At 48.6% G+C, this 23357-nt stretch overlaps 1 protein-coding gene across 26 annotated transcripts in view; it reads left to right on the top strand.

Annotated features, from left to right (window-relative positions):
* The first annotated feature begins 331 nt into the window (after nt 1–331).
* Nucleotides 332–23357, top strand: part of LOC135184984 (protein disulfide-isomerase TMX3-like) — an 80537-nt gene continuing 57511 nt past the window's right edge. For 13 of the 26 annotated variants that reach the window (XR_010306285.1, XR_010306284.1, XR_010306286.1 and 10 more), the window contains exons 1-2: nt 19972–21189; nt 22813–22989. Coding sequence is in view for 6 of the 26 variants with exons in the window: in XM_064161288.1 (XP_064017358.1) it covers nt 21011–21189 (179 nt within the window). In the remaining 20 variants the exon portion in view is untranslated. Of the gene's footprint in view, nt 350–1596; nt 1685–3055; nt 3179–3542; nt 3640–4678; nt 4771–9256; nt 9356–15138; nt 15250–16146; nt 16246–17363; nt 17516–17772; nt 18186–19971; nt 21190–22812; nt 22990–23357 lie in introns of those variants that run through there. The other 13 variants (XR_010306294.1, XR_010306295.1, XM_064161288.1 and 10 more) reach the window with 11 other exon arrangements.

Consider the following 23357-nt stretch of genomic DNA (forward strand, 5'->3'; position numbering starts at 1 on the left):
AAATTCTGCCACTGTGGGGATGATCTAAGCAGGCTGCAAGAGAGGTTTTGTTGGATGACAGTAGTAGTTGCTAGTTCTGGGATTGTTACCTTCTCACTAATACATGCAGTGTAATGTTTTGCCCTCTCTGGTGTTTGTCTTGTTTTTAAGGATGCTCAAGATCCATCAGTGACAGTGAGCTTTCCACTGGATGAAGATGCAAGTGTTTCTCTTGTTGCTGGGACCACGACTCCTTGGACCTTGCCCAGTAATCTGGCCCTTGTGTTAATGCAGAGTTGCAATATGTAGAATGGAGAGGCAAGTGTTAACTGAAGGGGACATGTAATGAACATTTTCTTCTTTGAACCCTGTGAATATGTACTTCTGTTTTTCTGGATAGGCTGTTTTAAACTGGGTGCATAGCAGTTTGCTGGCCTTGAATTAGTATTTTGAAGGATGATGATTTCCAGTTGCTGAGCTCTTCTTTTACATGCATTGTGAGGACTGTTCCCTAAAAGTAGCACACCTTTGACCTGTTGTCTGTAAGTCACACTGGATTTGGGAGCTGAGGAAGTGTGACTAGGTGTTGCCAGCTTTTTTAATTCCCTCCTTTCCTGGGGCTCAGGCTCCTAAGCAGATATGACAGCTAAGTTGGAGTAACTGAACTGTACTCTTAGCTCATAACAGACTCAGGATGTCATATGCTAGTCTCAGCCTGACTCACCTTTCAGCTGCTCACATTTTCTGACTTTTCAGTGTACATTCAGTAGGGGGAAACACCCCCAAAAACCCGACAAAACAAAAACAAAAGAGGGAGAAGATATTCAAGGTAATGATGGCATTTCCAGTGCCAGCATGACCACATGAATGGAATGTGTGCCTAAGGTGATGCTGAATAAATCAAGTTGCAGATGCCTTTACAGTGGACTCCATGTGTTGGGGTTTTCTTTATTTGAGGAGAGGGCTAAATATGTTTTGGGTATCCCAGGTTTTAACATAAATGTAGTCATCTCAAAAAGCTTATTGTGTACTTGCAGAAATAGCCTACATCTGTCTGAGAGGCTGAGTTGTCGGGTCTGAGCGTCTGGCCTGCTGTCCACTGGTGGGATAGTCACCCTAATGAAGCTGGTAGAGTGGTAGTCAGAATGAACTTTGCCATTGGGTGTCTCTTAAAATGAAATCTAGGCATCAAATTGATTGGAAGTCTCAAAGGCAGCATAAAGTAGAATGGTTACCCCTAATGTCAGCTTAACAGCATGGATTTTAGGGAGCAATTTTCCTTCTTCCAGTTGCTTCCCTCTGTTTTAGTTACTGCTTTTCTTTGTCATGATGGTAATAGATGAGGTGGAGTATTTCTGCCTCAAACTGGAAACCACAGTGCAAATCAGTCAACTGGATTTCACCCTGTGCTTTCTGTCTAAACTTTTGAACAGTGTTCACTATGTGGCTGTGTGAGGAAGAAGTAGCTGGGACCTAACTGTGGATCAGCAGGATTATTCTGAGCAGTTTTAGATCTAATATGATACCATCTTGTCTAAATGGAAAGGCTTTGTAATGATCATAATGAGGGTATTCAGCTGAGATTTGTGTAACTGTTTGTTTTCTTTTCTATTCTAGAGAGTGCCACAGGACAGATTTCCATTTGGATGGAATCCAGGCTGGTAGCACTGCACAAACCTGAAAGTGAATAGGAAATACTTGACAGGCAAGTACAGAAATGATTACACACTTGTTAAGCTTCAGTACTTTTATAGGTCAGAAGTTAGATGTTTTAAGAAGTTGTGTTTTGCCATAACCTGAAGATTAATTTCCCTGCCTGAGTGTATAGCTTGCAAAAATCTGTGGAAGACATTGACATTTCCTAGAGCAACTAGGGCTAAGGGGAATGGAACAAAGCTAGAAATGGGTAGATTCAGGCTGAATAGAATGATAGAATCAGTCAGAGTTGGAAGGGACCCCAAGGATCATCTAGTTCCAACCCCTTCTGCCATGGGCAGGAATGTCCTACCCTAGAACAGGCTGGCCAGAGCCCCATCCAGCCTGGCCTTAAACACCTCCAGGGATGGGGCCTCAACCACCTCCCTGGGCAACCCGTTCCAGGCTCTCACCACTCTCCTGCTGAGCAACTTCTTCCTCACTTCCAGCCTGAACCTGCCCATCTCCAGCTTTGCTCCATTCTCCCTAGTCCTGTCACTCTGCCATAGCTTAACAAGTCCCTGCCCAGCTTTTTTGTTAGGAAGGAGTTCTTCCCCATAAGGGTGATGAGTCTGTGGGCTGGATTGCTGCGGGAGGTGCTCGAAGCCCTGTCCCAAGAGGTGTTTGAGGCCAGGCTGGATGAGGCTTTAGGTAGCCTGATCTAGTGTGAAGTGTCCCTGCCCATGGCAGGGGGGTTGGAACTAGATGATCCTTGTGGTGTGTTCTGACTCTAACTCATTCTGTGCTTCTGCTAGAGGAAATAAGAAACTGAAGGCTAGCCAGGAAAATAAGCTGTGATGTTGTCCACGTGTGGTTCTTGACCAGTAGCATTGCCAGTGGGCCAACAAAGATTGAGCAATGCAGACTGAAAGGCTTTGGATCATTAAAACACTAAGACAATGGGGTTTATTATGTGGAGTTCCAGGAGTAGTAGAATGATTACAACCATTTGCTTTCTGAAAAAGACTCTGCATGCTTCTGTGCTAAACAGACAGAAGTCTTGGCTGGTACAAGAAGATGACACAGTGGTGGTCAGTTTCTTTACTATGCAGTAGCATCTTCAAGCCGTTGGCTCTGTGTGTGCATGTGTGCAGGTAAAACGTGTGTTTACTTGTCCATGCATATATACATGCCCAGAGGCACATAGCCCTTCTGTCAGGTGAGAGATTCTGGAGAAATGATCTTTGCTCTGATGCCTAAAATGACAGTCCTGTAGAATCCATCTTTTCCTGGGCGTGTTTGGGTTTGCCAAAGGCTGAGTGTTCTGCCATTCTTGTCCAGCCATCACTTTTTGTATTGAATGTTTCATTTCTTCTTCCGTGGGGGGGATATTTTAACCAATATTTTGTATTTCTTTACCCTGTCACTTGAACTTTTGTAGGATGATGACAGAGTCTGCATGGACTTGAATAGAATTCAGAAGGGTGCTGTGGCTGTTTGTGCCGTCGATGCATCTGGCTGCTTCACAGCAGAGGTGGCTGACTTGGCTGGACAGTATGTGAAGGTTAGTGGTCTTGGAGAAAGTAAAACACTGCTTTTATTCAGGGCAACATTTTCAATGGCATAAGTCTTCTTTCCCCTAATAGCTTGGTCTTCAAGGCGTCTTTGAGCTCTGGAAGAAGCCTAATGTATTTTAACCTTTGCCGCAGGGTTTCAGTGGGTTTATTACAGTATCTGAAAAAGAGAGGCTTTGACATGGGATTAGTACTGTGTATCTGGTAGTGAAAGGGAAGAGCAGCATCTCCATTCTGTATCTACTGCAGAATGAGTTTCCCTTTGCTTGTTCCTTATGGAAATGTAATGCATGAAGCCTCCAGGCAAGTATGCAGAGGCCTCTCTTCACCTCTGGATGACTTCTGCTTTTCCAGATGTGGTCATCAAGCTTGTGCCAGCCAGGTAGTGTAACACGACTTGTCAGAGGAGAGAAATCCACTCATTTTCCCTACTTGTGGGATGTGTTGCAATGTGAATATACTTGCCAATAGAGGCAGGAGAATCCCTGTAAAAGAAACCAACAGGAACTCCAGACTACTGCAGACACGGGCAGAAAGGAGTTCCTGTTTAGCGCTGTGTGCAAAGACAACAAATAGTTGTTTGGTTGGTTTCCTGCTGCTGCAGTTTGACAGCAGAGCATGTTCCTGTAAACACAATTTGCTTGAATAAGGCTTTAAAATCTTGTGTTGCATTTCAGCTCAAAGAGCTGTCATTGCTAAGGCAAATAAGAGAGCACTGGAGGCTACGTGTTTAGCTTTTGCTTGTGGGAATCTGAACTTAAGACTCTTGGAAAATATTCTAATGCTGAATTCTTCCAACAGTCATTTGTGGTTTTCTTTTTATCCCTCAATGTCACGTTGACACTCGTTCAATAGATGGCCTTTGACTGAACATTCAGCTTTTGACTGAACATTCAGCTTTTGACTGAACATTCAGCTTTTGACTGAACATTCAGCTTTTGACTGAACATTCAGCTTTTGACTGAACATTCAGCTTTTGACTGAACATTCCCTTCCAGTTTAGAATCTCACTGCTGGTCAGTTAGTGAGGTACTGTCAAATAGGCTTCCACTTCAGTAGCTGTATTCACAGCAGAGGAACGTGCTGTAGTGAGACCTAAGTATTAGGCTAAGAAGCACCATGTGACTTGCTGCCACAGAATCAGAAGACTCAATCAAAGTTTGAAGTTCTCATTTAATAATAAATTGTGTCTTGTGTTAGTGCTACAGAAAGTCTGCGTTTGGTACACAGCTGTGTGTGAGCTGGGGGCAAGGAAGGACTGTTGATGAATGCCAAGGTTTGAGAGCAAGTAGCTTTATTAGTGAAGTGTTAGAGTGCCTCTGCAGTAAGTGCATCCATTGTATAGTAGTTTTTTGGATTGTTTGATGTGTAAATACTGGTTTATGATAGAGGTTGTCTTGATTTGAGTATTGGAGATGATTCCTGTACTTCTTTACTAAAATAATGGAATTTGTATTTTGAGGAAAAAAAAGTTTGTTCTGTCTTTTTAGGATGCAGATAAGAACATCACTAAAGTACTGAAAGAGAAAGGGAGCCTGGTTCACAGCAGTAGTTTTAAGCACAGCTCTCCTTTCTGCTGGAGGTAAGGAGACATGCATATGCTCTAAGACTGAAGATTCTGAGTAGTTCTTCAGATTTGTTTCCTCTCTCTTCTCTTCTGCCATAGATCTGGTTCATATAAATGTAATGCTGATTTTTTTCTCTGTGATGGTTACAGATGTATTTCTGTAGTTTGAATTTCTTGTCCTTTAGGGTTACATATACTGTTTACTGTCTACCACTTGAAGATGGCTGTACTAAGTCTAAAAAAAAGAGCAGCCTATTTTCTGTGCAGATAAGTACTGAGTGTTAGAAAAGGGTATTTGGATAGCCTTTGAATGAGACAAGTATGGAACAGAATGTGTTGCAATGTTTGTGTTCAAATTTGCCATGTTTTGGATAAAGTAGGTAAGTTATAGCTGTTATCATAGCTACCTCTTTTTAACCTTGTCAAGTCAGTTCTTTCTTTGGAGTCTGGTAGAGCCCAGTAGCTTCTCATGTCTGCATTGTTGATTAGAAGCAGTTAGCATTTACCTGCTGCAGTGGGTAGTACGTGTAAGCCCTGAATGTTCTTCTGCACAGTCATTACTGAGTGGAGCTTGCAAACAACAGTGATGTCTCTGATCAGAAATAGCAGTTGGCATGTTTACTGTATCTGTGGGAGCTTCTTAGAAATACTTGGCTTTGCCAACTAGAAATTCAAAAAGAGCCCTGGAAAAGCAGATAGGTGATTGGGCACAGTGGCTTGCCAGGAATCTTCCAATCTTCTTTGTCAGACTGGGAATTCTACAGAGGCTGAAGAGCTCCTCCATGTACAAGTCTCCATGGGCCTTTGGATATGACAAACACAGGCTAGACACATTTGATCTAGACATGAAGCTTCTTTTCATTAGTGTCCTCTCTGGTTTTAAACATGTACAATTGGTATTGCAAAGATGAGTTGAAAAAAGATCAAGTTTGAAAAAGAAAGCTGAGTTATTTTTCAGTAGGGATATTGTATTAAACTGTTACAAGTAAAGACACTTGAAAAGAAAGTCTTCTGTAGTCTCTGACATGACTTGAACTTTCTGAGCCCTGATGCTTATAACATCTGTACTGAAGTAACTGTGATAAAAGCTTTGCTCTCCTGTAGCTTTAATGCTACCAAATGAAGTGTTTTAGCAGTGTACATTTACCTGTAGTCTATAGCAAGAATAACCTTCACTTGCTCCTGAATAGCGTGATTGGTTTGTTTCCCAACAGCTACCTGCAGAAAGAATGGGAATTGCTTTTCAAGTTATGTCCTTGGTGATCTGGGACAGGGTTTGAAAAGTGGCAGTCCAGAACCAAGCAACACTTTGGCGTTTTTCTTAGGTAGCAGTGCAGATGTGCAGCCATGGTGTTCTGAGACACACCAGTCGTGGAGAAATGCTGATTCTGTGGAACATACTTAATCCTGCCACTCTGTTGACATTTTTGTTGATTGATGCTAAGTTGCAGGCAGCACCTAGCAGCAAATTATCTGGTGGGAAGAGCAGAATAATGGATTCTACTTGACAAGCTCATTTCACTGCCACCACAAATCAAATCATAATTGGAATATGCTAAAAGTAGAAGAGTAGTTCTTAACTTTGAACAGAGTCACAAGTTATTTTGATGAATGTAAGGAAACTTTGAAATCAGGCTCTTCCACTTAATGCACTGTTGTTCATGCTTTTGCCTGAAACCAGGCAGTCGTTGAATCCTCAGCATGTGGAGACATTTTCCCTTTTCTTATCTCTTATCTAACCAGAGATCTCTGCTTTTCCTTGTTGTGCTTATGTAGTAGTTTTCTGTTAGTAAAACTTGAAAACTGGAGAGAAGCAGCCAGTAACAAGTTGGTAAGTACATAGTAGACAGTTTTCAGGGAGAGTTCCCCTTCATTGAAGTTGCTGAATATGGAGATGATTGGTCAGAATGATCTCCATATGCACTGGCACATAGAGAGCTTTGTCATGTTCAGGCCAGTGAAAGCAAAGCCAAGAAGCATCTTGTGTAGCTTGTGACCAGTTCTTTATAAAATGCTTTCTAAGTTACCTGCCAATGGGAAGGGAATGAGGTCACAGTGACTTGCATTGAACAGCCATGCAGACCAAAGCAGCTATTGGGAGTCTGTAGTGCCTGCAGAGAATGGTCTCACAGTCTTTACCTTTTCAAGCTTGAAGATTGCATTTCAGAGAATGCTGATTTTGTGGCACTGCTAGGCAGCAGGCAGAGCTCAGGTGTTTTTATTCCTCTGATGTATTTCTAAAGGACATATTTATAGTAAGGAGGAAGCATTCAGTTGACACAGTCAGGAATATTTAGGTAGGATTTTTTTAAGCTTCAGCCTGATCTAAAATCTGTCTGGGTGACTTCTCCCATATCTATGTACTGATGGAAAACACTATCTTGTAATGGGTATTTCTCAGCAAAGAATTGAGTCTGGTTTCCTCAGTCTTCTCACCACTCAAGTGAAGCAGAAATAGGTCAGATCTCACTGCTTGGGCAGGCTTTCAGTCTGTTATTCTCTTTCTGTCTCTTGTTGAGGAACTGTTTCACGGTAGAGCTAGAAAAGAAGAAGACATTCAGGACAACTGTGCCATTTCCCCGTTCTTACCACCTTCATGTAGGTGGCAGTAGTGCTCTGTGGGTGCTTTGGAACGGTTATCAATCATGACAAACATACTGTGTTAGGTCAGAAGGCTGGGAAATCACTGCAGCTTCATCTGCTTGTCGTTTGTGTAGGTTCTTTATCTGAAGCTACTTTTGCACTAAACCTTGTCTTCAGTCAGCCCCATATGTCAGCTGCTAGAGGCTGGGCACTGGTTTACTGTTCCAGCATTTTTTGCAGTCTGTTAAGACTATGTGAGACACTGTTTTGTTCTTGCTTCCAATAACTCAAGATCTTCTATTTAATGCAATTCATCATTCTTCAGCATGTGAAACGATGCTCAGTGAAACTGAAACATTTCTTCAGTACCTCATAGCTGGCAGAATATTTTCTTCTTCACTGTCATCTTGCCACTGGATGACAAATGAGCTGAGCCCTTTTGTAGCATTACAAGTTCATTTGCGATGCAGAATGTCCCAACTTAGTGGACTTGGACTAAGTAGCTAGGCCTCTGCTCCATTATTATCCTGTGGAACATTTCCTGTAAGGCTATAGATACTTTGGCTATTAAAAGATACAGGTAGATATGTATAGCTTATAGCCACGAGGAAACATCTTCTGACATGTAGCATTAGGAGATGCAAGCTGTTGTTCATTATTGGGTTTTATGGGAGGTGAGTTCAGTTTTTAAGGCACGAGCAACCTTTGTCATGGATTTTCTCTTCTTTGGTCAGGCAGATGTACCCTTAGGAAGTGCTTCCACCAGCAATTTTAATGTACATTATAACCTCCAGTAGTTTGTGCACTTGAAATGAGTCCATTTCAAGTGAGAGCAAGTAAAATGAGTTAACCTTATAGGATGGATTGTTCACAGTAATAACTATGTGTAGGAAAGAATAGTTTCAGAGGATCTTTGCTTGTCAGTATTCCTTACTTCAACATTCAGTGAAACAAAACTCACATGGGATGGGAGCAGTTGCAGAACTTAGGTTTGCTTGGAATTGGTAGCAGTAAGTGTACAGACTAATAAATTCTCCAAGTTACCTAGGAAAATTCTGATCTCCACACATTCTGTAATGCAACTGATTAAGGTCTCAGTAGTTTGTTCAAGTAATACACATTCTTCCAAAGTATCTAGTGATGAAATGATGGGTAAAAGTCATTGCTGGAAAGTTGAGACCTTTTGAAACCTTCACATCCAGCCCATTATTCCAACCTGAAAAGAGACTGAGCCCTAGGGGATGGAACCTATCCCATGTGAGTTTTGTTTCACTTGAGCGTCCAAGTAAGGAATAGATTAAGATGTGTCAATAAACTTGCTTGATCAGCTTATCTGGATCTCCTCTTTTCCTTCTCTGCCTGGAATAGGACATTTTTTCAAGTAGTAGCCCTGGGCAGTATTACTTTTCTGTGATCTGTCACTATTGTTCTGAATGGAAATAGTAAAACCAAACCATACCATAATGTTTTTTTGTCTGGTTTCTCATATTGATAGAGACCTTTAAAAAGAGAACAGAATGAGCTTACAGAGAAGGCTTAAGTGTGACTCCTTTTAATAGTTACTGAAGTTCACATCATTGTACTATGTAGGAACATAAATTTCCAATTGAAGTACCATTTGAATGTTCTCATGCTTGTCCTTGCTGTACAAATTCCTCAAATTGCTGGGTTTGAAGGCTTTAATAAAAGTAGTTTTAGGGTTTGGTTTCAAAACAGTAGCTCACCTAAGTCTAACTGTTGGTGTAATGTATAAAAAAACCAACCTTTGACTGTGATAATTCAGGAACAATAAGTTCAGTCTGTAGAAAGGAAGCTGTGTGCAAAAAGTACATTTTAAAGAGTACTATAGAAATAAGGTAGCACTGAAAATGTTTGTTTTGTTTCTTTTGCTCCCCTCCCCATCATCTTCCCTCTGCAGGTCTGATACTCTGCTGACAGACAAAGCTGTGCCAAGCTGGTTTGTAAGAGTGGAACACATGGTGGAGAAACTGCTGGAATGTAATGCCCAATGCTACTGGTAATGTCTCCTGCATCTGTTTTGGTTTTTGTGTGTCTAGGTTTGGGTGTTCAGGTGTGTGTGTGTGCTGGAAGTCTTACAGAGCTCTGTTTCACTGGTGGTGTGATCACTTCATATTTCTGTTGCATGTTCTAGAGCTGCTGTACTGGAATGAGGCTGGTAACCAGTGTTAAATGGTGTTTTATCTCAGGTTTCACAAATGCACTGGTTGGGCAACAGGACAGTTTCCCTCACATAACAGATACAACCTGCTTCAGTGCCTCTCAGCCTGCTGCTTGAACAGATTTGTACACAATTCCCTTCTTCGTGTCAAAGAAGGCGTTCCTTGCTGATGTGAAATCCTACTGAGAAATAGGTTTTAGAGTGTGAGTAAGGGTGACTGTGAATATGCACTAATGATTTACAATGAAATACATTGCAGGATCCTTAAAAACACCCTCTAATCGTGTTAGGCAACCCTGAACAATTCAGCACAGGAGAAACTGCAAAGGAAAGTCAGTCTGTGGAAGTGCACAGACAAAGCCTCTTTACAAGGGTCCACTGGAGAGAAGAATTTAGACAGTTGTAGGCACATGTTGTTTCAAATTGCAACTCGCTTTAAGCTGTTTCTTCTCGTGTCCTTATTACAGAAAAGGTTGATTATTTTGTCATAGGTGCATTTGAAGAATGAAACCCAAAGCTCTCACCATGCCATACTGTTCTGTGCAAACCCCCTAACCTAGCTGCCCTAGCTTGTGTCGTAGTTGTGAGAATTGAGTTGGACAAGTTGCAGGAAATGTTATGCTGGTGGCAGAAATGAAGAAGTATTGGTGTGAAGTTGATTTAGAAAGCAACAGACACAGTAAGAGGGAACTCTTGGTGATGGTAGCTGTTTTAAGCGTTAGCCACAGGTTGATGATTTGTCAGGGACAGAAGGGACCATACCTTCTCCACATCCATAACTTTTAATTTTTCTTCTCTCATAATTAACTTCTGCCTGGGAAGTTGAGTCTAGGCAGGAAAAACGTGGAGGTTACAGCCTTGTTTGGGTGTACTGTGTGCCACTTGAGTTGTTGTCCAGTCTTTCCTTATGTGGACTGCAGCAGAGCTGGGATTCCACCACGATGTGCCTCTGCTTAGCAACTGAAACGATGTTAGAGTGACTCAACTTTCAGTGGACAATGACAGCTTATGATGTGTTTTGTCATGGGCTGCAGTTAGCAGTTAAATTCTTCATGAGCAGCTTTTGCATAACTGCTTCCATGGTAGAGGCACAGCAAATACTGGAGTGTCTGGGCAGAGCTGGTGATCCGTGCTGCAGACTGCCCGACAATGCTGCAGCGTTGGCTTGCCAACCAGCACATGCCCAGTCTGGGTGTGGGAGAAGATTGCATAGATTAGTAAGTGTTGCTTTCTGTTTGCCATAACAGAGCATACTGTGATCCTTCTTTTGGGGAAAAATAAGCTGGAGAGGGGGTGAGAGTGTTTGTTCCTAGCTTTAATTAGCTTTCTCAAGATGCTTTTACTGTTGTGATGACTGACAGTAGACCTGCATACTTAATTTTCACCTGTAATGATCCTCTTCAGGAAGTGCTTGAATGGTAGAGTTTTGCTTTCAGAAGCAAAGCTTCAAGAAGAAACTTTTTGGTGACCTCCACTCATCCAGGAGGTATTAATAAGAATTAGTAAGCAGTTTTATGAGTAATGTTTTAGGCCTGGAAGAGGGGAGATTTAGAGTGGATATTAGGAAGAAATGCTTTACAGCGAGGGTGGTGAGACAGTGGAACAGGTTGCCCAGGGAGATTGTGGCTTCCCCCTCCCTGGAGATGTTAAAGGTCAGATTGGATGAGGCCTTGAGCAGCTTGGTCTAGTGGAAGGTGTCCCTGCCATGGCAGAGGGGGTTGGGACTAGGTGATCTTCAAGGTCTGTTTCAACCTAAAGTGCTCTATGAATTGATGAAGGTTGGATGGGAAGACCAAGTGACTGTATTAACTGGCAACGTTTAACATGCTCAGAATAAAAGTCACAGTTTGTTCTCTAGGCAGTTCTTGAGTCACACCATAATTCCATAATTGAGTAGAACACTGATTCCTCAGCATTCCTCTCAAAGCAGTAAGGGCTTGGAGATTTCAAGAGGAAATTTGTGGGGAGTATAGCTTCAAGTTGAGCTGTATTATCACTGAGTGGTTACTAAAAGAAGAGAAACACATTTCCAGTATGGGATCTCATGACCACTAGTTGGAATACACAGTGGCTTTTGTTAGCTAAAGATGTTTTTTACAATCTAGCTTTTAAAATTAAGAGGCATTACCTTAAAGTTTACTTCACTAATGCCAGTTCTATTTGGGGTGTAACTTCTTCAGTTGGTATTGAGAATGCTGGCCTTATTCAGTAGCCATTCCTCTGAATGTGTCACAGGAATAATACCTAGCTTTAAAAACATTCTTTTTGGACTCTCTGGGGCTTCAGCATGCCCTGGAAATGAAGAAATTGGGGAGAAAAGCTTTTCAGGCTGTACTAACCTTTGTGAAATGAGTTTGACTGCAGTGCTTTTTTTTAGTTCCTTGTAATGACTGATAGGTGTTTTGTCCCTTAAGAATAGCTGCCCTCTTTCTGTAGACAGCCTTTGTGATGAAATAGATTAAACAGAGTTGGACAAACTTGGCAACTTGATTGCATTTCTAATGATTTTTTTTAATGAGCTAGCCTACCAGTGAAGCCATAGTTATTCACAATTTATTAAAGCCAACAACTGCATCTTCATTTTCTGGAATGAACTCATTGTAGCTCTCAAGAATGATTTCCATGTGCAATGTGCCAGCAGTTTGTAAAACCAGAAACCAGTAAAACCCTCTTACCTTTCTCCTCGCCTTGTTCTGCTCAGAGTGGAAAGTAACTTGTGCTGGATGTTGCTGGAAGTGCAAAACTGGACCAGCATTCCAGTACTTAAGAAGCTACGTTTCAGTCTTCAATTCAAGATCCCTTAGTGACTGTTTTCTTTGCTGACTTTGATAGGGCTGCTCTTGGAGGTTTCTTCCAACCTGGTGGGTTCTATGGTCCTATGATTCTGTGATTGGATTGGGCTGATCTTGGAGGTCTCTTCCAACCTGGTTGATTCTATGCTTCTATGCTTCAGCCATTCACAGTTCATTCAGAGACCTCTCTTGCCGTTAAGATGCCTCAGTGCCACAACTGGAGTGAGACTTCAATGTTTCTGAGCCTTAATTCAGTGCTCTCTCACCTGCTGCCACTCATGACCTGAAGTGTCCCTTAGAATTGCTAGGACATCCAAACCAGAATTGAATGAAAATAGTTTGTTAACCTTACTCCCAGTGCACCTCAATCTTTTGTCATGCTTGGATATGACCTTTTACACTGTTTCCCCTTTATTATAACCAAGTGCATGCAGAGAAGTTCCTGCTCAAAGTCACCTCTGCAGCCCTGCAGCAAAGAAATGGGAATGAAAAAAAAACCCTGGCAATTTATCTCCTCGAGCCTGCTGGCCTCAGCACTTTGCTTCCTTCAGATAAAGGCCAGCAGGATCCTGTTAGCTTCTCATCAGAACTCTCCAGCTTCCTCAGCATCACTTAGGTGCTGGAGATGGTTGTGAGAGATGTGGGGCTGTTATCAGAGAAGCACAGAATCAAGCAGGTTGGCAGAGAGCTCCAAGCTCATCTAGCCCAGCCTAGCACCCGGCCCTCCACCACCTCCCTGGGCAGCCCATTCCAATGCTGATCACTCTCTCTGCCAAAAACTTCCTCCTAATATCCAGCCCAAACCTGTCCTGGCACAGCTTGAGGCTGTGTCCCCTTCTTCTGGTGCTGGCTGCCTGGCAGCAGAGCCCAACCCCACCTGGCTACAGCCTCCCTTTGGGTAGTTGTGTGTAGAATCAAAGAGGTTGGGATCATAGAATCAACGAGGTTGGAATCATAGAATCATGGAATCAAGCAGGTTGGAATCATAGAATCATGGAATCAAGCAGGTTGGAATCATAGAATCATAGAATTAACCAGGTTGGAATCATAGAATCACAGAATCAAGCAGGTTGGAATAACAGAATCATAGAATCAAGCAGGTTGGAATCATAGAATCAAGCAGGTTGGAATCATAGAATCAAGCAGGTTGGAATCATAGAAGCAAGCAGGTTGGAATCATAGAATCAAGCAGGTTGGAATCATAGAATCAAGCAGGTTGGAATCATAGAATCAAGCAGGTTGGAATCATAGAATCAAGCAGGTTGGAATCATAGAATCAAGCAGGTTGGAATCATAGAATCAAGCAGGTTGGAATCATAGAATCAACCAATCCAACCTGCTTGATTCTGTGATTCTATGGTTTCTCCCTTCCCTTCTTTGTACCAAGGAACTGATCTCAGTGTGGAGCTGCAATAAATGTTGCTCAAGTGAGATGTGACTCTTCTGAGCACAGCCAGTTTGTCATTTCCCCCCCAAGCAAACAAGCTGCTTGCTCTGCAACTCCAGCTTGCTGCTTAGCATTGCTTAGAGTAGCTTCCTGAAAGAAAGCCCTCAGCTACCTGGAGTAAACCTGGAGAGGGAAACCACTGCTGCTGCTGCCTGTGGGCTAAGAAAGCTGTTCCAAGGAGAAGTTTGACTCTGCTGGCAGGGGGTGGATAAGCTAATTCAGCTTTTCTTCCCTTTGCACTGATCAAGGCAAGTTCTGCACACAGCCTTGCTGCTGTTGTCTGCAGCTAACTTCTTACCTTTGTTTGAAGTGGGTATATAAAGGATGAGTGCACAGCAGGGGATCAGCTTTGTCAGGCAGTGAGTGCACAGAGTGCTCATTTATCTCATTAGGAGTTGTATGTTTATTACAATAAGCATGCATAACTTAGAATCCAACAGGCTGGAGGAGACTTCCAAGCTCAGCCAGCCCAGCCTAGCGCCCAGCCCTGGCCAATCACCCAGCCCATGGCACTAAGTGCCCCAGCCAGGCTTGGCTTCAACACCTCCAGGCACGGCCACTCCATGGAACGTGCAGCTGGTGCTTCCAGAGCCACTCCATGTAAATCTTTGCTGCTGTTGAATTCTGCAGGTCTCTCCATGTATTGTTGTCTCCAAGTGGGACAGATAAAAGTCTCCTCCATGCCTGACAATGCATGACTTTGAGAACTAGCATCAGTTATTTTTTAGGCACCTGCATTTTCCCATCTCAATTTGCTCCATCACAAGTAGTGCACTGTTGGATTTCCAGAAGCCTTGTATCAATTTGAGTATTGCCTTTTGCACTTGAGCCCCAGCTGAGCAAAAGTACTGTTCAGTGGTGCAGTGGAAGGAGGCTGGACCCCTTTAAGAGTCTTTGATCACAGTCATGTAAGCAGCAAGCTGGTTTTCATGCCAACTAGAGCTTCCCACTAACCACCTCTAGAATGCTAGAATCAGTCAGGGTTGGAAGGGACCACAGGGATCATCTAGTTCCAACCCCTCTGCGATGGGCAGAGACACCCTGCCCTAGAGCAGGCTGTCCAGAGCCTCATCCAGCCTGGCCTTAAACACCTCCAGGGATGAGGCCTCAACCACCTCCCTGGGCAACCCATTCCAGGCTCTCGCCACTCTCCTGCTGAGCAACTTCTTCCTCACGTCCAGTCTGAATCTTCCCCACTTCCAGCTTTGCTCCATTCCCCCTAGTCCTGTCCCTACCTGGTAGCCTGAAAAGTCTCTGCCCAGCTCTTGTGCAGGCCCCCTTCAGCTACTGGAAGGTCACAATAAGAATAACAGAAAATAACCAGGAGAACTGTACTGGAATGAATGACATTTCCACATGGGAATATTGCTGGTGTCTTTCAGAGTCTTTTCATCTTCCCTGGACTAACTGAAAACCCCTCTTTCAGTATGTGACCTTGCCTGAGTTGCCTGCTGTTGTGGTCTTCGAAGATGGAGCTTCCTTTGTTTCTGATGGTAAGTAAAAGTGGATATTGGCCATATCATGGAATCAGCCAGGCTGGAAGAGAGCTCCAAGCTCATCCAGTCCAATCTAGCCCCCAGCCCTGTCCACTCAACTGGACCATGGCACTAAGTGCCTCACCCAGGCTGTTCCTGAGCGCTTCCAGACACGGTGACTCTGTGGTGCCACAGCAAAATACTCCAGGTGGGCCCTCAAGGGTATTCTTTGAGCTGTCATGGAAGGGCTGTGCTTGCCTTCCTCTTCGCTCTATTGCCTTGCAACCAGTCACCCACCAAAGAAAAGTTCACTCAGTGACCTCCTTGATCTGCATTTGATTTAGTTTTACTTTTGAAGTGACCTGGAGAAGGAAATTTTGTCAAAGAGAAACAATTTTAAACTGCTTTTTTGTGGTGTGACCTGTCTGCTTTTGCCACCCCTGTCAAAACACACAAGCCTTGTTTCAATCCAGGCTCCTAATTCACTTTGCACAAATCTTACTCTCTTAAAATGTATTAGAAGGGTTTTTGTAAACCAGTCAGTGCAGAGGCCCTGCAAAAGACTGGATATTGTTTTATGTGCAGCTTACCATTGGGCAGGAAAGTGCTGTCAGTCACAGCTCCCTTCCCATGTCACATTCCCTGCTGGGAGAGGATTGTTTGTCCTTGGTTTGGGTGAAACTAATCAGCCAATCAGCACTGCATGCTGTGCTCTAATACACTTTTTGTTCAACAGCTGCAAATTGCTTTAGCAGCTTAGGAGTGACATTTCTGGAAAGGTGAGAGACCTTGTCTGGAAACAGTAGAGGGTTAAAAATAGGCTTCTCTAGGCTGAAATAAATGTTATTGCCCACTTCACAGCAGCAACAGAAGAACACATTCTGCTTGCTTGCTTGCTTTCTCTTTTGTTGTCAGAGTGTGAAGATGGTGATTTGTCATCCTGGATAAACAGAGCAAGATTTCAAGGGTATCTTCATGTGGATGGCTTTACACTTCATGAACTTGGAGACAGAGGTGAGCTGCTGCTGCCACTAAAGTCTTTGCCATCTCTTCTACGGAACAGGAGTAACAACTGAGGAGCACTAAGAAGTAACTTTTCAAGCCCCTGAAATTATTTACAGTTAAGATGGACAGTGCCAGTCTGTGTTTGGTGTTGGTGAGACCTGCTCTACTGACCAGAAGCCTCATCCAAAGCCTGCACCAGTCCTTTCCTCAACAGAAAAAATGAGTATGTCTAACCCTGTAGTAGTCACACACAAAAAAATGAGTAGGCCTTTTAATTTGAGAGCAGTTTAGGATTTGCATAAACTACCTATCAACTCTTGCAGTGCCTACAGGGAACTGAGAAGTCTTAAGTCTGGATGGGTTTATGTCTTGTATCTGATGGGTTCAGGTAACTTTGAAGTGGATCTGCTCTGTAGTTTTTATCATGGAATCACAGACTGGTTTAGGTTGGAAGGGACCTCAAAGCTCATCCAGTTCCAAGCCCCAGCCATAGGCAGGGACACCTCCCACTAGGACAGGCTGCTCAAGGCCTCGTCCAACCTGGCCTTGAACACCTCCATGGATGGAGCATCCACAAGCTCCCTGGGCAACCTGCACCAGTGTTTGACCCCCCTCGCTGGAAAGAACCCTTTCCTAACGTCTAGTTTGAATCTCCCCTCTGCCAGTTTAAACCCATTCTCCCTTACCCTGTCATTACAAGACCCTGTCAATAGTCCTTCCCCAGACCTGTAGGTCCCCTTCAGATACTGGAAGGCCACACCAAGGTTTCCTTCTCCAGGCTGCAGAGCTCCTGCTCTCTCAGCCTGTCCTCAGAGCAGAGCTGCTGCAGCCCTCTCAGCATCTTGGTGGCCTCCTCTGCACTGGCTCCAACACTTCCATGTCCTTCTTGTGCTGGGGGCTCCAGAACTGCCCCCAGGACTGCAGGTGGGGTGTGAGGAGAGCAGAGGCAAGGGGCAGAATCCCCTCCCTTGCCCTGCTGCCCACACTGCGCTTGCTGGAGCCCAGCACAGGGTTGCTGTCTGGGCTGCACTCACACTGCAGGCTCATCTTCTAAGTCGGAATACTTTCCAGCTGGGAATGCATGTTTCCTTTTTAAATGGTTTCAAGTATTTTATTCCTTATTTTAGGAAAACTTGTGGCTATTGCAGTCATTGATGATAAAAACTCTTCAGTGGAACATACCAGGAACAGAACTGAGTGTTGGTGACAGTGTGGGAGAAGTTTGCTGATATGATGTAGAGAACTTGGGGAAGTTTGTTAGATCTGAAGAGATGCCAGGGTGAGTGAGTGGACTTGTGGATGTTCCCTGGCTTATGACTTGTGGATGTTCCCTGGCTTATGACTTGTGGATGTTCCCTGGCTTATGACTTGTGGATGTTCCCTGGCTTATGACTTGTGGATGTTCCCTGGCTTATGACTTGTGGATGTTCCCTGGCTTATGACTTGTGGATGTTCCCTGGCTTATGACTTGTGGATGTTCCCTGGCTTATGACTTGTGGATGTTCCCTGGCTTATGACTTGTGGATGTTCCAACAGGTGAAAACAAGAGAGCAGCAAGACAGGAAGCACAAAAGCAAACCTCTCTCATGAAGGAAACAGCACAACTGCAAGCACAGCTTTAAGCACAGCATACCAAGGAGGAAAAGAAATCCCAAGCAGAGCAAAGGGGAGGAGTGGCTTAGAGAAAAGCAAAAGCACCCCACAAAGCACACAGCCAAAACACCACCCCACAAAGGACACAGCCACCCTACCCCCGCAAAGGGGATCAGCCAAAGGCTTCTGCCTCTCCTGGGGCAGCTTAAAAAGGGGAGGTCAATTGAAGTCTCCTCCCACCCCAGCTGTGGCCACTTTGCCCTCCCTGCTCAGTGCCCTTTATAAGCAGAGCAGGAGGAGCCCAGCCCCAAGCTGGGCCCATTGCGGGCCAAGGGATCCTCCGCCTGGCATCCCAGGTGAGTGCGCACGGGTGAGCACCGGGTGCGTGGTGGATGGAGCAGGAGCACCAACTGGAGCTGGTAACAGACCAGCAGCAGCAGCTGGTAATGGAAGTTTTTCTTGGAGCAGCTTCACTGCAATCCTTTTAAATGCACAGAGTATCAGCACAGGCCCTTTTAGACAGTCCTCCAGCTTTGCTGCAGGTCCCTTTCAGATACTGCAGCGTAGCTCGAAGCTCTGCCTTCTCTTCTGCAGCCTCCACAGCCCCAGTTCTTTCAGTCCTGCTTCCCAGGAGAGGTGCTGCAGTCCTCTGCTCCTCTTTGTGGCCCTCATCTGGCAGAAGAGCTGTGTTTTTCCTCTAGCTGCTGCAGAACGGCCTTAATTCTGGTGGCAGCAGCTCCCCCTGTGTCTCCTCTGCTGTCTGTAAATCCCTCCAGAGTAGATGAAGGAAGTGCTGAGTAGCTCCAGCTGGAGTTGAGAGCTGTCCCTATAAAGTGAGTGTGTAGGAGTGGCAGAGCGTGGGCTGTGCCTTGCGTGCGGTGTGCTGTTGGCAAAGGCAATAGGCAGAGCGGCGCTGGGCTGAAGGCGCTGCCCCCGGCCGGGCGCAGAGGCGCTCTCGGTTGTGTGTGCTGCCCCCCGGTGTTTGCTCGTGGGTACTGCAGTTGTGTAGCAGCTGCGGTGTGGCGCCGGTGCTGAGTGCTGCCACCGTGTGTTTGCTTGTCCACACTGCAGTTCCTCAGCCGCGGCGGTCCCCCGTTTTCCTGCCTCGTCTCTAAAGGCCGTGCACGATTGAAGTGGCTGAAAGCTGAGGGGAGGGGAGGAGAGGAGGGGAAGGTGAGAGGCGGGAGGGAGAGCTGAGAACTGGTTTGGATTTGTAAGTATGCGAGTGAGGAGTTAAAAGCGGCAGGCACCGGGGGCGGGGCGGTGCTCCGGGGGCGTATTATTGATAGGGACCTTTACGAATGCGCCGTACCGCGGCCCCGCCCCCCGGTGCTAGGGAATTTCGCGCATGCGCCATGCCGCGGCCCCGCCCCCGTTGCTAGGGAGGTTCGCGCATGCGCTATGTCGCGGCTCGTTGCTATGGAGCACGGTCCACAGCGAACTGCAGTGCCGACAATTAAACACACGGTGGCAGCAGCGAGCACGGTCCCCAGCGAGCTGCAGTGCCGACAATTAAACACAGGGTGGCAACAGTGAGCACGGTCCCCAGGCTGCCGCGGCCCCGCCCCCCGCTGCTACGGAGGTCGGCCGCCCCGCCCCCGGTTGCTATGGAGTTCCGCGCATGCGCCGTGCCGCGGCCCCGCCCCCCGTTGCTATGAAGGTCGGCGGCCCCGCCCCCGGTTGCTATGGAGTTCCGCGCATGCGCCGTGCCGCGGTCCCGCCCCCCGTTGCTATGGGGGTTCTCGGCGCCGCCCCCGGTTGCTATGGAGTTTCGCGCATGCGCCGTGCCGCGGCCCCGCCCCCCGTTGCTATGGGGGTTCGCGGCGCCGCCCCTGGTTGCTATGGAGTTTCGCGCATGCGCCGTGCCGCGGCCCCGCCCCCCGTTGCTATGGGGGTCCGCGGCGCCGCCCCCGGTTGCTATGGAGTTTCGCGCATGAGCCGTGCCGCGGCCCCGCCCCCCGTTGCTATGGGGGTTTGCGGCGCCGCCCCCGGTTGCTATGGAGTTTCGCGCATGCGCCGTGCCGCGGCCCCGCCCCCCGTTGCTATGGGGGTCGCGGCGCCGCCCCCGGTTGCTATGGAGTATCGCGCATGCGCCGTGCCGCGGCCCCGCCCCCGTTGCTATGGCGGTCTGTGGCCCCGCCCCCGGTTGCTATGGAGTTTCGCGCATGCGCCGTGCCGCGGCCCCGCCCCCCGTTGCTATGGGGGTTCGCGGCGCCGCCCCCGGTTGCTATGGAGTTTCGCGCATGCGCCGTTCCGCGGCCCCGCCCCCCGTTGCTATGGGAGTTCGCGGCGCCGCCCCCGGTTGCTATGGAGTTTCGCGCATGCGCCGTGCCGCGGCCCCGCCCCCCGTTGCTATGGGGGTTCGCGGCCCCGCCCCCGGTTGCTATGGAGTTTCGCGCATGCGCCGTGCCGCGGCCCCGCCCCCCGCTGCTATGGAGCTCCGCGGCCCCGCCCCCGGTTGCTATGGAGTATCGCGCATGCGCCGTGCCGCGGCCCCGCCCCCGTTGCTATGGGGGTTCGCGGCCCCGCCCGCCGTTGTTATGCGGGTTCGCGGCGCCGCCCCCGGATGCTATGGAGTTTCGCGTATGCGCCGTGCCGCCGCCCCGCCCCCCGTTGCTATGGAGGTTCGCGGCGCCGCCCCCGGTTGCTATGGAGTTTCGCGCATGCGCCGTGCCCCGCCCCCCGTTGCTATGGGGGTTCGCGGCGCCGCCCCCGGTTGCTATGGAGTTTCGCGCATGCGCCGTGCCGCGGCCCCGCCCCCCGTTGCTATGGGGGTTCGCGGCACCGCCCCCGGTTGCTATGGATTTTCGCGCATGCGCTGTGCCGCGGCCCCGCCCCCGGTTGCTATAGAGGTTCGCGCATGCGCCGTGTCGCGTCTCGTTGCTATGGAGCGCGGTCCACAGCGAACTGCAGTGCCGACAATTAAACACACGGTGGCAGCAGCGAGCACGGTCCCCAGCGAACTGCAGTGCCAACAATTAAACACAGGGTGGCAGCAGCGAGCACGGTCTCCAGGGAGCTGCAGTGCCTACAATTAAACACAGGGTGGCAGCAGGGAGCACGGTCCCTAGGGAGCTGCAGTGCCGACAATTAAACACAGGGTGGCAGCAGGGAGCACGGTCCCCAGGGAGCTGCAGTGCCGGCAGTTAAGCACAGGGTGGCAGCAGTGAGCGCTGCGCGCATGCGTTGGGTCGCTGTGCGGGGTGCGGAGCTGGCGCATGCGTCCTGCTCTGCCGCCTCGTTACGCATGCGGGGCCGGGGCCGTGCTGAGAGGCCTGCGGGGGGAAGGCTGCGGCGGCAGCGGCGTGGAGCGGCAGCGGGGCCGGGCCGGGCCGGGCCGAGGAGGGCTTTGCAGTGCCGGTGAGTGTCCGTAGCAGTGCCGCAGGGATTGTCCTTAGTGCGTGGTGAGTTTTCTGTGTCGCTCTGAGCGGGGCCCGGCGGAGCTGCTTCCCAGGCCGCTCAGCGTTGCCGCCCCTCGGGAGGGGCTGTGCGGGCCCCTGGAGTGGGTCTGGCAGCGTCCCGAGGGCTGCGGGGCGCATGGAGGCGCCTGTAAGCCTCTGGGTGTCCCCTGTGGGCTCCGATGGTCCCAGAGGAGCTGGGCAGGGTCTCTGGAGCTGTGTGGCCTCTGTGGGCGCCGCAGGATTCGGGCGGGATCTGAGTGGCTCTCGGTGAGCTCTTTAGGGGTCTCTGTGGGGTCCCCACAGTCCGTGGGCTCTGCTGTGCAGTCTCGGGGCTTGGGGAGCTGAGGATTTGGGGCTGTGCCCCTCTGGTGTTCAGTGTCCAAGCCTGGACCTGGCAGCCACTGCCCTGCCGGCCCCTGCAGGTGATCCGGGGGCGTCTGAAGGGGTTTTGGGAGCGACAAGGGGGTCTGGGGGCTATCGAAAGGCCTTTTGGGGGCATCTGAAGGGGTCTGGGGGCATCAGAATGGGGTTTGTGGGTACCCGAGGGGGCTGTGAGGCCTCTCAGTCTTCCCCTGGGGGCTCCTGGGGGTGTCTGGAGGATCCCAGAGGAGCTGGGGATGCTCTCAGTGAGGTTTGGGGCTCTCTGCAAAGCCCTCACAGTGTCTGGGCTCGTCTGTGGAGCTGTGAGGTGTCGAGTTTGGGGTGCCCCAGGGTTTGGGGAGGTCTTGCTCTGTGTTTCAGTGTCCCCTGAGGGCCTGGGACCTGCAGCCATGCCCCCTGCGGGGTGTCAGGGCAGTCTGGGGGTGTGCAGAGGCCTTTGGGGGTGACACAGAGGATCTGGGTGCTTGTGTAGGGAGTCTGGGAGCATCTGGAGGGGTTCTGGGCTCCCCAAAAAGGGTCTGTAAGCCTGTGCAGGGGTCTGTGTACATGTGAGGTGAGTGTGGGGGTATCAAAGTGGGATCTGAGGGCATCTAAAGGGTTCTGGGGTCATACAGAGGTGTCTGGGGGTCTCTGGGGGAAGCCCTTTGGTGCTCCAAGGGTACCTCTGCAGGGTCCTGAAGGAGTTGAGAGGGACCTGGCAAGGTGCTGCTGAGGGGCTTGAGTGGCGTCTGAAGGGGCTTTGGAGGCAGCTAAAGGCCATCTGGGGGCTCCTAAGGGGATTCTGAGGGGGCCAAAGGGGATCTGGGGGTATCTAAAATGGGTCTGTGAGTATCAAGAGGTCTTTTGGGGACATGTGAAGTGGTCTGGGGGCATCTAAAGCGGTGGGGCTGGATCTAAAGTGGGTCTGGAGGCATCTAAGGGAGATCTGTGAGTGTGTAGAGGGGTTCTGGGGTCTCTAAAAAGGTCTGGGGCTGTGCTAGAGGCTTCTGGGCTCATCTGCAGTGAGCCTGGGGGCCCTCAAAAGGGTCTGGGGACAGGTAAAATGGGCCTGGGGTCATGCAGCAGGGTTCAGAGGCATCAGAAGGGGCATTGTGGGCATCTAAGTTGGCCTGGGGTCCTCTGGAGGTTGCCTCCCTCTTCTGTCTCTGTTGTTTGTGCCTGGGTGAGAGTTCTCTGCTGTGTTTGTTCTCTCTTTTTGCAGGGAGCTGAACTGCTTTGCCCCAGCCCAGCTGCAGATCTGCACTCAGCCTCAGCCCCAAGCCCTGGCAGGGTGGGATGCTTTGGTCCCAGGCCGTGGAGCTGTTTGAAATGCAATTCCTGCTTGCAGCTGGTTCAGAAATGGATTTCCTGTGGCTGTGGGGGCAGAAATGTCTCTGTGGTGAGTTGGTGCCAAGTGCCAGCCTTGCTTAAAGCCTTCTCTTAGGCCTTTCAGTGTGCTGATGGTTGCAGAGGAGAAGCTCAGGGTGTGAGGGAGTGAAAACTGAAGGGGGTGTTCAGGTGTGGGGAGAGGCCTCTGCCCTGGAGAGGCTGCTGGGCAGTGCTGCTGCAGCTAAGGTCTCCCTCGGGGAGCTGTTCCCCTCAGGGGCACTCTGGGGGCACTGTGCAGGAGGTGGCAGCCAGAAGGCAGAGCTGCCTGGGCCTCGTTGCTGTGCTGGCCAAAGCAGGTCACTTGTGCAGCTGTGCCACTTGCTGCTCAGGGCTGTGCTTGGGCAGAGAGGCAGCTGTGCCAGCAGCCTGTGCCGCAGT

The sequence above is a fragment of the Pogoniulus pusillus genome, chromosome 21 (assembly GCF_015220805.1).
Source record: "Pogoniulus pusillus isolate bPogPus1 chromosome 21, bPogPus1.pri, whole genome shotgun sequence".
Lineage (NCBI taxonomy): Eukaryota > Metazoa > Chordata > Aves > Piciformes > Lybiidae > Pogoniulus > Pogoniulus pusillus.